General features: G+C 40.0%; 1 protein-coding gene across 1 annotated transcript in view; it reads right to left on the bottom strand.

The window, feature by feature from the left end:
* The window catches only part of FAT3 (FAT atypical cadherin 3), a 345,812-nt gene that overhangs the window by 51,481 nt on the left and 277,026 nt on the right, over positions 1-17,305 (bottom strand). The window contains exons 11-13 of the mRNA XM_069883426.1: positions 16,000-16,196; positions 14,831-14,984; positions 12,981-13,214 (exon numbers count right to left, since the gene is read on the bottom strand). Coding sequence (XP_069739527.1) covers positions 12,981-13,214; positions 14,831-14,984; positions 16,000-16,196 — 585 coding nt within the window. The remainder of the gene's footprint in view (positions 1-12,980; positions 13,215-14,830; positions 14,985-15,999; positions 16,197-17,305) is intronic.

Here is a 17,305-nt window from a genome sequence, read left to right as displayed (position 1 = left end):
TCAGAAAAGCAGGCAATGCAGCCAAGGAGGTGACTCCTTTCTTCCAGACAAGTAAGTGAGCTCAGTCCACAGACTTGTTGGGAGTCTCATCTGTTAAAACACTGAGTATATGAATACCCTACAGCTTGCTGGAGACCATGCTCACTTCCTCACTTAGCCTCTTTATACATGCATCCAAATGCTCTGTCAGCTGATGATCAGCCATTCTGACAAGAGTGAAAAAGTAGTAAAGAACTCTGGAAAAGTTAAAGGGTCCGAATGGCAGGAGGTGTGTCTAAATTTCCAGCAGAGAGGACCTCCTTCTGCTAGAAATCCTCCCTGAACTTCAGCTTAGAAAAAGGGACAGACCTGACTAGAACAATTAATGAGCTAGTAATTAGAGCTGATCCTTGGGGATGCTGGAAAAGGAGATTTTGTGTGATTCACAGTATACAGTTTAACACCCAACCTATACATGAGTTTTAACTGTAAAGCTATTTACTATTCAGTACTGCACACTCTTAATGTCTGCCAGTTTCTAAACAGAATTAAATAACTCTCTGAAGCAGGGACCTTAACATACACTTTTCATGGACGTGTGTCTGTGACTTCAGGATCGCCTTAGTTAGGTTCAGGTTTTTCTGTGGCACAACTCCCCTATTTGCTCACTGCAGCATATCTGGGCTCAAGACAGAAGATTCAGATACCATCGTCTTTAAAAACATAAACAGGTAGAAAGGAGATGGCTTCCCTATGACTTGTGTCTTAAAATGCCCAAAACTTCAGCAAGAATATCTTGCAAGAGTCAAAATTTGTTGCATGTAAGATGATGTATGGTGACTTTACAGAAAGGAAGTGATAACTCTGGTGACTGATCTGATTGATACATAATATGAGCGCTCTTCTTCTATTCTACTTTCTAAAAGTGATGTAATTAATTAACCAAATACCAATAATGTTTTCTTTAATAGGGGACTACTAGAGATCCTACAGTAGAGACAGTTCAGATACAAATCACAGTGTTCTGGTTGCTAACTCTAATATAAAGGATTTTTAAGCAGAAGTGGAGAGCTGCTTCTTGAAGGCAAGTGCTTTTATTTTTCCTTCCTGGAAAACAAAAAAGGAATACAAAAGTTCCAGGAATGTAGGTTATCTTGTACCAGTCTGGTTTGATGATGAAAACAGTCTTATTTTTCCCATGGGATCTGGAGGAAAAGCTCTTTCCTATGAAATGCCGTTTTATGTGAGGAGAGAAGATCAGGCAGAGGACCTCAGCTGGGACACTCACTACACCAACACTTGGTGCCTTTCAGCCTGAATGCAGAAACGGAATAGAAGGAAAAACACAGAGGCAGATCTCAGCTACCTGCTGACCTTCTCCTGCAGTAATTTTTGGGGCCTGGAGTTTAATGCTTGCTTCTTGGGAGGAAAATAGATTCAATGAAAAGCTGAGGCAGAAACAGCACTTTGGAACTTGTGTTATATCAAATGCTGTTTGCTCTCAGCTTTCTGACCTGAGGCTGAAAAAAAAGGGCATGAGGCAAAGATGAAGTAGGAAGCTATTTCTACTGAAATCCAAAATGCTTCAGTCCAGGGACTGCAGTCTGATGAGAAAGAAGTGTCCACCAATGTGTGTAAATGGCATCCCTGCCATGGAGGCAATAGTAGATCCTGTTGTGACTATAAATGAGATTTTTTCTGTGGAAAGGAAACAACTGCTCCAACACCATGGTTCCTGCACTGGTAAAGAGCACAATCCTCCCACACTGCTTGCTCACAGCTGTTGGGAGATTAATGTTTGCGAACTGTTGCTTTTATTCACTTATTCACTTAAAATTCTCAGACTTCTAAGGTGCCAATCACAAAATAAACTCCTATCTGAACATGGAAAGCTTTGCAAGAACTACTATTACTGTAAGAGAATTGCAGTATATTTTTAAAATAAAGGAATAAGCAAGCACACTTTCTGTTTAGACTTGTATTAACATATCACAGAATATTGTCCTTTGCAAAATCTCTGATGTGAAGAACTTGTATAGCAAACAGCAGGCTTGTACCTCAAATATCATCCTTCATAGAGGTTTTTTCCTCATTCTCTTTTGTACTAAAACAAAGTGGTATGCACTGAATGTCACATAATACATATTTTGTCATTACTACTTTAAATAGCACCAGGGAAATAAAACAACTTCTCTTTATACTTCAGGAGTATCAAATTCCTGCTTGTGCAACTCATAAACTCAGAGAATTGTTTAGGTTGGAAATCACCTTGAAGATCATCAAGTCCCACCCTTAATCTTACACTGCCAAGTCCACCACTAAACCATGTCCCTAACTGGCACATCTACATGTCTTTTAAATATCCCCAGGGATGGTGACTCAACCACTTCCCTGGGCAGCCTGTTCCTATGCTTGAAACCCCTTCTGTAAAGAAATTTTTCTTAATGCCCAACCTAAACCTCCCCTGGCACAACCTGGGGCCATTTCCTCTTGTCCTGTCATTTATTACCTGGGAGAAAAGACTGACACCCACTTTGCCACAACCTCCTTTCAGGTAGTGTTAGAGAGTGATAAGGTCTCCCCTCAGCCTCCTCTCCTCCAGACTAAACAATCTCAGTTCCCTCAGCCATTCTTCATAACATTTGTGCTCCAGACCCTTCACCAGCTTTGTTGCCCTTCTCCCCACACCCTGTAGCAGCTCGATGCCTTTCTCATAGTGAGGGGCCCAAAACTGAACACAGTGTTTGAGGTGCAGTTTGATTGAAAATAGTGGAGTTTCAACACAATTTGATCCAGAGCAACCCCAATTAAAAGGCTGAGCTTCCATAAAATAGGCACTACTCACATATGATGATGAGTTTCTGCAATGGGCATTACCTGCTGACTGCATCACATGCAAACTATGATGTACATGTATTAAAGACCGTACATGCTATGCTTCTCCTTTCTGTTTCCATCTGTTACACTGAACTCATTATTTAACATATTTCCCTAAGTATAGCTAGCCCACTTCTTCTTGTGTATCTCTGGAAAACCATGCTTAACTTTGTCATCTACTCATTTCCATTCTGAAAACCTACAGAAAGAAAAATAATAGCAAGCACTAAAAATAAACAAAAAAGAAGTAAACCAGAAAGCTGTTCAGAAAGAGAGCTGTACAAGAAGTTATTTATCAATTTAGCAGTGATTTGCAAGCATGGTATCTGATGATTGTGCTTCCTCTTGCCTCTGTCTTTCACAGTGTGATTAACAACAGCATCTACCTATGGTCTTCCCCGATTACCCAAACATTAACCACATCAATTGCTGGAAGTTAAAGTCCACAACTCATTAACAGCAAAGAAGACCAAAGATGAATACTAGAACAAATTTTATAATACTCTACTCCGTCATTTTGAGATGAAAGAGAAAAATCTTGCCAGAAGTGCCTTGCTGAAATGTAGAAGAATATATAGCCCCACAGGGAAAGACATTTCAAGTGATTTTTACAACTTGAGCAGAAAAGCCGGCCAAGTTCAATCCGTAACCCTGCTACTGAGATAGGCTTTCACTGCTTTGTCCCTTTTCTGCAGGGAAATGATAGCCTAACCCCAAAGGCTGTTAACTCACACAAGTGCTCCAGTGGAGTCATGGTACTATGGGATAAAAGCAGGGCCGCAGAGGAAGATAATCAATCCCTCACTGAAGGGAAATACTGGACAAAAGTGGCAGGTGTAAGCTTTTAATGGTATGGTACTTTCCATGGGTGTTTAAAACCCTTTCTGCTTCAGCTAGGTCAGGCATTGTCCTTTTTGGTGGGCAGATGAGATCTGGATGTCTAGGTCTGTTCTTTCTAGGAGAAATTTACACAGCTCAGGGTACCAGCTTACGTGACTTGACATGAGTACTTTTTCCATCACTCTCCTGAGTGATTCAATTCTTTCTGCTACTCAGGCATGAACCTGATAATTTTTCTGAAGTAAGGCTATTTTGGATAAACCTAATTTAGGGTTACACAAGGCAGCTGATACCATTGGGCAATGTAGCCTAAAGCAATGGAATGCACATGTAGAGAGTGATATCTATAAATTATATTCATGTTTATGTACGCATATACATATATACACACACACACACAGACAAATACACACTTACATTTACATGTTTCAGTGATCCAATTTAAATACAGGATTTATTTAGTCAACGTAATTCAAGAGGCACAATTCTCCTTGTTTAGTTCTTTGTCTCCATGTTGTTATCAATGTCTTTGAAATCTCAAAAATTAAATAAATTAATAGAAATGGCAGAGTTTAAAGACAGGAAAGTATATTGTGAGGATGGATGCAATTTATGCCCAAACACAGGCCTATCCTTTGATCATGAACTTGCATAACCTCCTTGGATAAGACACCCCAGTGCCTCACTTTTCTCACAACTAAAAATCTTGTTCTGACTTTTTGCTGAGATTGAATAAAAATAATAAAAGATGAGGGGGGAAAAAAAGAACAAAGGTTGACTTCCTTCCTCAGAGCTACCTGTCTGACATCTGAAGACTGTTATACTTTATCGTCTCAGTTCTCTTTTCCCTGGCATACCCTCTCAACTGTTTTAATATTTCCTGCTGGCACATATTTTTCCAGACCTGTGATCTCTCTTGTGAATCTCCAGGTAGCCCACATCTTCCTGGAAGTGCTGAACCCAAACCTTGACACAGCCCTTCAGGTCTGGATTTGCCAACACCAAGTAAATAGAAAGAACTATTTCTGTTTACCAGCATTACTTTTGTTTACCTATCTCATTAAAGCATTTGCCTTTTCACACCACCTTGAAAATGTAAACATACATTCACCCTGTGATTCACCATAATACAGCTGCTTCTCTCCAGTTCTGCTGCCCAGTCAGTCACTACCCAGACAATACTGAAGCACTTAGGATTTCACACTTATATTGATGACTTGCATTGTATTTTTCCTTAACATTTTTCCAACTACGGAAACTTTTATCGTTTAACTTTTGCAACTCTTAATTCCCACAACTATGACCTTGACACTACCCAGGGTACTTGCAGTGCCATTCTGCTTTCTGACATCTAGCAATAAAGACCTATAGAATCATAAAACGATAAAGGTTAGAAAAGACCTTTAAGATCACCAAATCCAACCATGCCTACTAAACCATGCCTACTAAACCATGTCCTGAAGCAACACATCTACATATTTTTTGAATACCTCCAGGGATGGTGATGCCACCACTTCCCTAGGCAGTCTGTTCCAATGCTTTACCACTCATTCAGAAAAGAAATTCTTCCTAATACCCACTCTAAACCTCTCCTTATGCAACTTGAGTCCATTTTCTCTTGTTCTATCACTACTTACTTGGAAGAAATGCCTACTATCCATGCAAATTTGCAGCCAGTACCTTTCTTAGCTTATCCCTCCAGTGTAACAGTGACTACAGACCCATCTGACAACAGTTTCTTGTAGACAGTGCTTCCCTAGATGGCTTATGAAAATATAATGTGATAAAATGCCAAAAACCTCACTAAATCTAAGCCATACCACCCATATTATTTCTTTCTGTATGATTTCTTTGTATGTTGCAGAAGGAAATGAGATTGGTTTGTTGACTTCTGCTTGCTGAACACAGACTAGCTCTTGGTCACCGTGATACACATATACTCATTATTTTAATACAAGCTGGGTGACTAAGTTTCCCTGGCTGCCTATCTGCAGCTTTAAAACTCTAGCACTTTGAAAGATTCAACAATAGGGTCATATAGACTGACTACTTATGGGATTAGGTCTCCTGAGTGTCCAGGATGGGAAGAAAATAAGCGATATTAATTAGGGCTTGTTTAGGCAGAAACTTAAGCTTTCTATCATAATCCCCAAACACCTTGTTTGTTTTGTAACTACCACTTGGTGAGTATAAATACCACAGAGTCTGACTATTATTTTTTATTTGGCAATTTTTAGGGGCCCAAGGTGCTGCATCTCTGCGTTCCTAGAAGTGTTTCTGCCTTTATTAAGAAGGGAAAAGATAGGTTTTCTCCTGAACAACTCACTGGGTGACCTTGGACCTGTAGGGATCCTCAGGACTGGCCAGCCCACTGGGGGATGTAGAAGACTGCTCTCCTTATGGAACAGAAGTCTAATAGTAAGAACACCTTTCCAGGAAGGAGGAGTACAAGGGTACGTTGACATAGACTTTGCTTTTCATTGATTAAGCCCTGGGGAACAGAGCTCAGAAAGCAATCACTCACCAGGCTTCAGAGCAATGCTCATACCGGTCTTTTTTTTACCCTCTGGCTGATTCCTGAATCCATTCTCAAAACATCTTCAGTGAGAGTGGAAAGGACCCCCTACCTCAATTATAACTTTTTGCTTATGCAATGCTGTTTAGAATAGCTGCAGGAATTAATAATTCACATCTTCCATAGCCTGCATTAGTGCACTAACCCCTGGACTATTTTAAAAGTCATCGAGACAAAGGTGTGGGTAAAGATACAGGAAGTTCCATGTATCTCTTAAGGAGAATGATCAATTCTTGGGAAAGTATCTTGCAATATTTATTTTAAAAAACCTTAGGCAACATCCAGAAATATCATCTAGATAGTACTGGTAACATTGCCAAATTTATCTGCCTATTAGCTGTTGGGTTTTACTAAATCTGTTCTATTATTTCTGTATTTATGTTTCAGCCCATTTTATTTTCTTTTTCAGATCCTGAATGTCTGAAAAGTTTCTAGATCCTTTTAAGCAACCTGTCCAACATAAACAAATGTGCAAAGTAGAGGCTTTGCCAGCAAATGCTAAAACCAATATCTGCTTCAGCATTGCTATTATTTTGTTACTTATCACTATACACAAGTCGGAGAAATGCTCTTTAATCAAGTTGTGACTGTCATGCACTCCTGACACTTTTCCAGTCTCACCATGGCAGCAGTTTACAACAGGCTCAGTTTCACTAATTCCTTCAAGAGCAAAGCCCACCATTGATATGGCTGAAGTCTGTACTCATCAAGTCTATGCACATGTTCTTGAAAGCAGTGACCCACTGAACAACCCAAAAGAGTGATTTTTCATGTCTTGCTCAAGCAGCACTTTGATGCCTCTTTCTACAAACAGGAGATAAACCCTGGAAAAACATATACATTCCTCAGTTGCTATTTCTGATAGATATTTAATTTTTACTGTTGTAATTGTTTCATCATTTTTCCCATTGACAGGAGAGCAAGAAGAAAAAGAAGATATAATACATCAAGTTCATCACCCTACTCCTGGAGGCAGGTATACTCCAGACTGAACTGACTGAAATATAAAAATGAGGCTATTACCATTCTTCTCTCAAAAAGATATTTCTTATTTCCTGCATGCCTGCCTTACGAGAGCATGTGGTAAGGTTTTGTCTTCAGATTTTTTTGAGAAACTAAATCTTTACTGAAAAATCAAAATCACTGAGGTGAAACCTTGCAGACAAAATATTTTTGTCACAGATTTCTTTGAAATTCAAGATAAAACTTTCCACCAGAAGCTAAAAGAAAATGGCACTTCTTCCCCCAGTTCGGCAGGTTCCTCAGCTCCTCATCAGGCAGATGACTGGCCATAGTTTGCTCCCCTGAACTTCTAAGGTGGAGACAGTTAGGGTTAGGGATCAGATGTCTCCTAGTGAGAAGGTCAAATGGCTTCCCTAGAAGGGCTAAGTCCCTTCTGCTGCAGCTCTTACACTTTGTGTGGAGAGGTGAATAATTAGTTCCCCACACAAGAACTAAACTGATTGGAGACTTGATTGATTTAAACTCTCCACGTTATACATAAATGCACGAATCAGATGGCTACAGAATCATCTCATAAATCTATGGCCAAATAATATTTAACTCTATATAACTCTAAAAAACACAACCAAATTCAACCACAATTGACCTGTATAATCTGGTTGCATAAACTTAGCTACAGGAAAGCCTCAAGCTCAAGCTTGGCCCTCTGAATTTGGCTTTCAACATCAATTTTTTTTTCTCACACCCACCTAAGTACAAAAGATTCAAGTACAGCAACCAAATAACAGAAAACCAGGGCCATCATTCAATCTCTCCACTCCCTAGCTAATTAGATGCTTTTTTGTGGAACTGATGAATAAACCTCAGATCATTCCATGTTCTGCTGTGAGGCTAAAAGCCCTGAAGATGTTGAGACGCATCTGTAACTCTGGGCATCCCATACACAAAAGTGAATAAAATGCTTTGAAAAAAGTAGCACACTGCTTATTATCCTTCTAGGTTGCATTACTCAATGTTATTAAATCTGCTCTTAGGTATGGGAGAATATTTACCCAAACAGCACTTTCTGCAAGATGTCACTGGCCATTGATCCTTCATTTCTGAATTATGTTCAGCTTGGAAGAACTAGCAGAGAAGGCATCAGTGTGAGTTTGCTGCCTGTCTCCACTACTCTGCCAGGTTATGGCGAGGATGTTATGCTTTTGCTGGTATCTGCAATTAAGTCTCCAGTTATTCCCAGAAGGTGCTTGGGGTGTCAGTGCTGCACAGCACATGCCACACAGCACACGCTGCACTCAATCCTTGGAGATATCCAACAGCCATTTGGATACAGTCCTAGACAAACTGCTGTAGGTGGCTCTACTTGAGCAGGATGGTTGGACAATCTGACCTTCCAGAGGTCTCATCCAACCTCAACCATCTGTGACCACCTGAATCCTGCAGCACGGCACTTCAGCATCCACAATGTCACACATTTCTACCAAGGCCAAAGTACAAAGCTTCAGTTGTGACTTATCACCATACACAATCCTGTGGTCCTCACCTCCAGCACACAGTGATGGCCCTTCCTGACTCATTTGCTATTTGTATATGCAGTAAAAATGGAGCAGGGGAACACAGGGTCACTCCTGCTGGGAACTGGATTGTCAGCTGTGACAAATACAAGGTATGGACAGAACTATGTCAAAGAACAGGGCTGCTTGGCTGGGTAAGTAAGTGGGTGCAAGACTTTGCTGTTTCAGGTGTGACTGCTATTCAAAGAATCAGATAAGCCTGAATGGTGTCTCTGATAAACGGATGGATTTGGATAGCCAGCCCATAACCTGGACACCAGCTGGCTCCTTGCAGGCTGCATGTCACCATATCTTTAGGATGCACCCATGAACTTGTAAGGGTGCTGGGGATGAAGGAAAAAGGGCATGGAGGTGAGGGGTAGCTGAGGGCAGAGCTTGGAGATCTGTGATCTGCAGGGAACAATTTGCAACCCAGTAAAGGCCACTCCTGCGAAGTTTTTGTTTGCCTACATGCTTGTGTGCTCCTGCACATTGGCTGCATGCAGTATGAGGTGCTGGCTCCAAGACATCCTAGTCCATCTTTACTGGTTGATTGTGCTGCGAATGGGGGAGGACCTGCACAACCAGGTACCAGCCACAGCTTTAACCACAGGATAATGCAGAGGCTGGAAGGTGGCAGCAGCAGTCAAAACAGGGCTGGGTGACAAGGTTGTTCCAATCTTAACCAAAATTAGAGCCCCATATTCATCACAAACCCAGAAAAAAATCAATAAGTCAGTGAAATCACTAAACTGACTACAAATGTAGATGGTGTGGGACTGCCAATGCCCCAGTGGTGATGAAGAGGACTGCAGAAGGACAGATGACGCACTGTTTATATTTAGTACAGTAAGTACTTCTGCCTTTGGTAGACTACACCATCAATCATCACAGAAATAAGCTTGAGCATGGAGGTCATTCGGAAAGCAAAGCAGCTGCAAGTGCGGCAAAATTTAACCACCACTTAAAGCACTGCTGAGCTTGGACCGTGTTGTCAATCATTCTTGCATTCTACAGGCGAGGCCACAATACTGTACGCATGTGGAAAAGAAAAATATTACTTGGAATGAGTATGTACCTGCAGCTCAGGTTTGGGCTCCAGGTTTATTTTGAGGTTTATCTATTTTTCGAATGTCACGCTTACCACACCATCCCATGTACATTTTCTCAGTGTTGCTGCTCTAGCATGACCCTAATTCCTTTGAAACAGACTGAGGTTGTAGTTGTCTGATGGATTTGCTCAGATAATTACACCTCAGCATTCACTCCAACTCCACTTCTGCCTTAATTTGAACAGAACAGGGTAATGCAGTGCTTTGACTTAAAGACAGTGGGAGGTTTAAAATCCACTTCTCCCTGTGAACTTCTCTAAAAAACTGTTAAAAGCAGATTTTCTTTTTCATTTCTCAGTTTGCACATTTCCAAATCTGACAGTGGTGAGTTAGGAAAAAATATTATCTTGTGGAAATCATCAGAATTTCCAGTGGAAGCATGAATGCAGAAGGAATTGCTTTATATTAAAGTTACTGATATGTCTTAACAAAGGCACACATATGTATATTCTCCCTGCTTTAAGTGATCATTTAATTCAAATACTTAGCTACGTAAAGAGGTTATGTAAACTGAACTTGTTTGCTACAAGACTTAAAAAGTTAAAGCCATTTTCTTCTGTTGAATACTGTGAAGAATATCACATCTCTTCTTCAGTGTATCCAGTTGGTATAATTAGTTTCTAAGCATGTATCCAAACTACAAGGATATTAAACAACAATCTATGTTACACCCCTGAAATCTCCCAGAATATTACTAGTTCAGGAAATTCAACAGATATGACAGGTACAACGCAGACATAAGACTATTTTGCTGTTAACTGGAAATTGTCTTATCCAACAATGTCTGATGACAATATTTTAAGTTGAATTTATTTGCAGACCACAAATCAACTTCTCTAAAGTTTCATCTCAATGGCTTCTATACTGGTTCTCCTATCTTTACAGTATATGGTTCTTCAAAGGTCAAAGCAGGAGAACAAATTCCAAGACTGATTGTAAGACATTTCCTGAATATTAAAAACTGTGTTTTATGATCATTACAGGCTCCACTGATGTTTTCATGATAATCATAGAATCATAGAATAACCAGGTTGGAAGAGACCCATCGGATCATCGAGTCCAACCAGTCCTATCAAACACTAAACCATGCCCTTTAGCACATCGTCCACCCGTGCCTTAAACACCTCCAGGGAAGGTGAATCAACCACCTCCCTGGGCAGCCTGTTCCAGTGCCCAATGACCCTTTCTGTGAAAATTTTTTTCCTAATGTCCAGCCTGAACCTCCCCTGGCAGAGCTTGAGGCCATTCCCTCTTGTCCTATCTCCTGTCACTTGGGAGAAGAGGTCATCACCCTCCTCTCCACAACCTCCTTTCATGCAATGAAAGCATGAGGTCTCCCCTCAGCCTCCTCTTCTCCAGGCTAAACAACCCCAGCTCTCTCAGCTGTTCCTCATAAGGCCTGTTCTCCAGCCCCTTCACCAGCTTTGTTGCTCTTCTCTGGACTCGCTCCAGAGCCTCAACATCCTTCTTGTGGTGAGGGGCCCAGAACTGAACACAGGATTCGAGGAGCGGTCTCACCAGTGCTCCACAAAACCTCACAAGAATATCGTAGTCCACCAGTAATATCAATAATATACTTTTCTTAGTGATGGGAACATTACACTACCTGAATTCATTCATTATGCATCAATAGGGAATCAGTGATTTTAGTATGGACTAATAGAACAGTATTTAATATAAATCCAATTTTAGAGACCAGAGTCACTTTCATATGTTACAATGTCTTGTTTGACTTTAAGGTCTAATCAGTAAGGAAGAATATAGCCCCATCTCATTCATCACACATATCCCTCCCTTCTCCCTTTGACTTATACAGTTTCAGAAGAAAGATGTAGTAAGTAGCTCATGTTGGGTTGTTTGTTGTTTTTTCTTTTCCACTGCCAATGATCTTATTATGTTAAGTTGGTGATAGCAAGAACTTTTATTTACAGTATTGAGAGTTTTTAATTCCAGTTGTTTCTGTCTCCCCTCTCTTTGAATGTCATCTGACCTATGAGAAAAATGGTAATTAAGACATCAGTGGAAAACAACACTGAGCCTTCAAACTGTTCAGTAGCTAACTACCAGTAATTGGCTTTTCACTGCAGGACAGTATAGTAATTTTAATTGTGATTTTTCAAGCAAGGCATGTAATGCAGTTCTTCATGGATACATTAATGAAAGCTTGCTACTCCCTTCACCGATTCCTGTATATTTACATTATCAGCCTTAGTAACAACTGAGACTTCCCGCATACACTGTATTTTTTTTAAAAAACCCCATTTTTTAAAAAAAACATATTTTTTCATTCAATAAAAGGTCTTTCTTCATGTGAAGCTACGCAGGCCACAGTTTTCACAAAACATCCTCAAAACCACAGGAAGAAAAAATAAACTATGGGATTTATTTATTCCCGCTGAAAGGAATGAGCTAACAAAAAAAGATCTGATACTTGGTAGGTCTTACTACTGTGTTATGCAAAAAACCCTCCTTTAAATATTTATAATTGGGCCCAGATTTCAAGGTCAAGGTTCTCATATAATAAACTATTACACTTTAAAAGAATGCACAGTTAAATACCCTGAACATTTATAATATACGTTCAAGGCGTACAACAGTAGTTTTATGCTAAGGTAACCAGCTGGAACAAATGGGAGTTATAGCAGTATAAAACTCTACAAAAGCTATGATTAATCAAGTATAGGTCCCTATGGCATGTAACTACATTATTTGCATAAACAGTGGCATGGGTATTCAAAATGAAGGCTGAAGAAAAAAGGTAGAGAGCATTGGAGGAAGCAAGTTGGAATTTAGCCCCAAAACTATAATTTACCTCTGAACTATCATTGATCAAGAAAATAAAAGATTACATGCCTCTGTGGCTTCTGCAACGCTTTTCTGTTTGTAACACCATCATGTCAAGTTCAGCCATGAGCATTTCATTGTAAAGAAACAGAAGAGACAAAAATGGGGAGGATGCTTCAGCAAAACAAGGAAAGAATGAGGAAAAGTAGCAATAGAAAAATGAATCTGTATTGTAGTTCCACCAGCCTACAAAGCTTTCCTGAACATTAATGATTATTGGCAGCGTTACTCACTTACCAACATCAGGATCAGTGGCTTGGACTCTTGTTAGCAAAGCTTTAGTGGCTGTATTCTCATAGACGCACGCGGTGTAGTGATCAGATGAAAACACTGGCGGATTATCATTAACATCTTCTAAAATAAGATGGATTTCTGATTGGCAAAACCTGCCGCCACCATCTGTGGCTCGAGCAACTAAGTTGTACGCAGGAATTTTCTCTCGGTCAAGAGGAGCCAAGGATTTCAGCTCGCCTAAAATTGATTAAAAGCAGCAGCCATCATTACTACTGTAGCAACATCACTAATTCTAGATAGTGTGTCTCAAAAACATGTATTTCACAGGAACTGTAAACAGGAAAAAAAAACCCCAACCTTGGTTATTCCAATGAATGGATTAAAAACTCACAGCAGCATCACTTGTCACTCCTCTCTACCCCAAAAAGTGATCTGCCAATATGAGTGCAGAGAGGTCAAGCCACTCATGGTGGCTTTCAACAGCCTACAGGAACACTGAGAAGAAAATCATTGTGTTTTTTCCAAGTTTGCCTTTCTGTTAATCTCAAGATTTACATACTCCTAGACACAGAAGCACATTCTGAATGCGATTACACTAGCCATAATAAACTCAAGTTTTCTAATGCTACTATCCAAAAATAACATAAACATCCCCCTCTCCCCCTCAAGGCAATCTCCAACCAGCTCTGATTTCCTGTAGGTATCTCTAGCACCTAGTTTAAAACAAACTTCTTGTTCTCATATAGAGACAGGTGTCACAATAAACATTATTACAAAAAAAAAAATTAAAAAAGGCAGGTTATTCGGATTGTGAGAGTTTTACCCATGATCCATTTTCCACTACACAGATAAACAACTGACAAACACTGCCACATCAGCAGAGAGACACTACTAGTTGGAAAAGAAGTTTTGCGTTAATTTTGTAAAGGGTGTAATTTGCCATCAAACATAGCATTTTTTTCTTGACAAGAGCAATACTTCCCCTTCCACACACAGAATACATCTCCAAACACCACCTCTTCAATCAATAATGCTATGGCAATAGTGAGCACTGCCTCATGCTAGTCAGGTGGAGGAGGCATTGCACAGGAAAGGACTTAGTCCATCGTTAGGCAAACCATATTCCTAAGAATAAGAGAGAAGTGGGATTTTTATTCATGGGAATGTCATTTTATCTAGTTTTACTTCATAACAACCATAAAAGATACTGATCTCTGCTCAGATCCTAGCAGAGATCAGTATCTTTTTTCCAGATGTACTGCCTAATGTAAAAGAACTTTGTACCATTCCACTATGCTCACAAATTCATTACTGATATCCTTCCACCCTCAAAATCTGAATATAAAAGGAATGTCTTTTTTACAGGGTCTAAACACCAATAAATCTAGACTAATATGGAAGAACTGAAGTTGGAAGGTGAAGGGTTACCATATTGGCATCTTCCCTTCTTCTGTACCAGAAGAGGCACATGGAGGACAGGGAGGTGATTCAAGACAGCCAACATGGCTTCACCAAGGACAAGTCTTGCCTGCACAACCTAGTGGTCTTCTATGATGGAGTGACTACACCAGTGGACAAGGGAAGAGCTACAAATGTCATTTATCTGGACTTCTGTAAGGCTTTTGACACAGCCCTACAACACACCACAAGAAGCATGGTCAGGACCTGGCGAACAAAGACATCCTTCTTTCTCACTTCTGCCACCACCACTTCAGAAGTTGTCATCCATGCCTGCCATAATCAGAACAACTGGCTGATAACCAAGTATAACCCGACCATAGTTAAGGAAACTAGCACCCATTGATGTCAAGTGATTAGGAATGCTATTTCGAAACATTCAGTTACCATCTTACCATTTTCTGGATCTAAGAAAAATTTATTGTTTCCAGCACCATAGAGAGAATAACGAATTTCACCGTTGGACCCAATGTCAGCATCTTTAGCACCAATTTTAAGAATGACTTTGTTTGATGGGATGTCTTCAGGAAACAGTGCTGTGTATGCAACCTAGAGGCAAAACCAGAAAAATAACCTATGATATAACAGTATTTTATAATTTTTGGACAATATTTTTTTTAAAAACTCTCTGTAGTACATCTTTCTATACAGAAAAAAAAAATCCATAACATAATACATTCCTTGAAATTCAAATTACTCTTAAGCTTTGAGGTGTCTCATAACCAATGCCAAATTATGACTCTTAATAGGGCTCATCTTAGGTGTTAAATGAGGTCTCATTTTCTACCTTCCATTTGTTTCATCAACACCCATGACATGGAAACTTTCATGAGTGTGCTAACAAATATAATTGTTTCTATTGTCTCATCCAGCAGTGTTTGAGGGAGAGACAGACTTATTCCACAGACTGGTGTTTGCAATGACACTGGTCCATTGGTGAAAATGTAATTACGGGAATTATATGCCTATAGACATATACATGTACATATATATACACGATTCTGTGAGCAGAACCATTAAGAAACTCTGTTTCATCATGTCTTTTCTTTTACACAGACCTTTCTATTGTAGTAATATCAATCCCCACATTGCCTTTCCACAGAATAAGAGGCAGCTAGCACACTCCAGGCACGCCCGACAACATGAAAGGGAGCAACATTCTTCTGTCTTTTCCACTGGTTCTCTATCATCTGCTAGGTTCAGGAAGGCTGGAGTTAAACTATATTGAAAACATTTCCACATCGGTTGTAAAGGGAAAGCACATTTTTTTTTTTTCTCTGCAGGGTATGAGTGGTTGCCTAGTGCCACCTCACAATGCTTCATTTTTTTCTAAAGCCAACCGGACAAGATTCCTTTGCTAGCTTTACTAGACCAGTATTCTTTAATCTTAGCTTCACGGGACTAATTTGTCCTGCTCCTTGCCCAGATCACTCTGGATTCTTCAACTAAGCCCTTAAGATGTAAATGGGCATTGCCTGTAAATACCTGTAAATAGCAGGGACATCCATAAGGAAAGTCTTGCTTCCAACACAAGAGACAAATGCCATGGGTGTAGCTAACTCACCTGTTCACAAACTGGATTGTTATCATTAACATCAGTGACGGTAACTTCCACAGCAGCTTGTGTTACAAAGAGGCCATCTGTGGCGGTGATGTTCAGATAGTAAATGTCTTGCTCTTCCCGATCTAGAGGCCTTTTAACATAAACCTTCCACTCATTCTGAACCAGACCCAGACCAAATTTCCCTTTGGGATTTCCTCCTGCAAAGAGACAAGAAACAGGCAATGGGCTGGGGTATCCCTTCAAACCTCTCACCTAGTTTAAACACACAGACACATCACAGAGGACTTGAAGTAAGCAACTGTCATTTGTTTTAAAGTGATTGGTGGCTTCAAACTTGCAGACTCAGGTAATCTGTAATGAGATTACACTCCCTGTGTTCATTGCCCCTGAATGTCTTGTATGAAAGTGAACCAATAACTATCAGTGGAAACAAAATCCATTTAACAGAGCTGAAGATGATCTCTTGTTTAGCTCCCCGTAAGGGCAATCAAATTCAAACTGTGAACAATCAATAGTCCTCTCAGGCTGGTACAATTGTCTTTCCACTTAGTCTCGGGAGAACATGTAATACACTGTAGCTCTTGTTACCAAGACAATTTCATTAGCTGTTGATTATGCAATCAAGGACTGGAAGTGGGTTCTATTAAGGAATCCTCTAATGAAAGCTTTATCATACAGATGCGCTGTTCTTCTGCTCATTAAAATTCTAGTTTTAAAAAAAAGTTCACATGACACAGGAAGACACATTAGTATTAAACAGTCCTAACAAGAGGTCATTTGAGGAGCAGCTGGAAGATAAGCGGTACAATTAGATCAAATGTATCCGGGAATGAAAGCTGGTGAAAGGAGCGCAGGAGACGAAGCAGAACAGCTTTTTATCATGCCATAACATTGGCACTGAGCTTGTCAATGTGGCTTTTCCAGATTATTAAATTCCCTGGTGGCAAAAGCAAGCAGGAAGAGGGAAAGTTTTGGTCCACATCATCCTCAGGAAGGAAGGGAGGACATGTCACATACAGAAGAGCGCAATACAGTAATCAAGGAAGGCACAGTGTTTGATGTTTCCAACAGGTATTTACTCTTTCATCTGAAATGGTAGAGCCTCCTGCTTGCTCTATGAAGAAACCACTTTCCATCACCTTTCCCTGAGCCTGATCTCAACCCCTTGTCAGACCAGAAAGTGCAGAAACTTGAGGACTGAGACAAAGTCAATTTAACAGGTAAAGCTGTGTGTGTTAACAAAGCAAAATAAGGAATTCATGGCACATGTTCTGCCATTTCCAGGAATACAGGAACCTGTAACAAT

This window comes from Phaenicophaeus curvirostris, chromosome 1 (genome assembly GCF_032191515.1).
Source record: "Phaenicophaeus curvirostris isolate KB17595 chromosome 1, BPBGC_Pcur_1.0, whole genome shotgun sequence".
Lineage (NCBI taxonomy): Eukaryota > Metazoa > Chordata > Aves > Cuculiformes > Cuculidae > Phaenicophaeus > Phaenicophaeus curvirostris.
The sequence above is the reverse complement of the archived record's forward strand: the minus strand, read 5'-3'. Positions and strand labels throughout refer to the sequence as shown.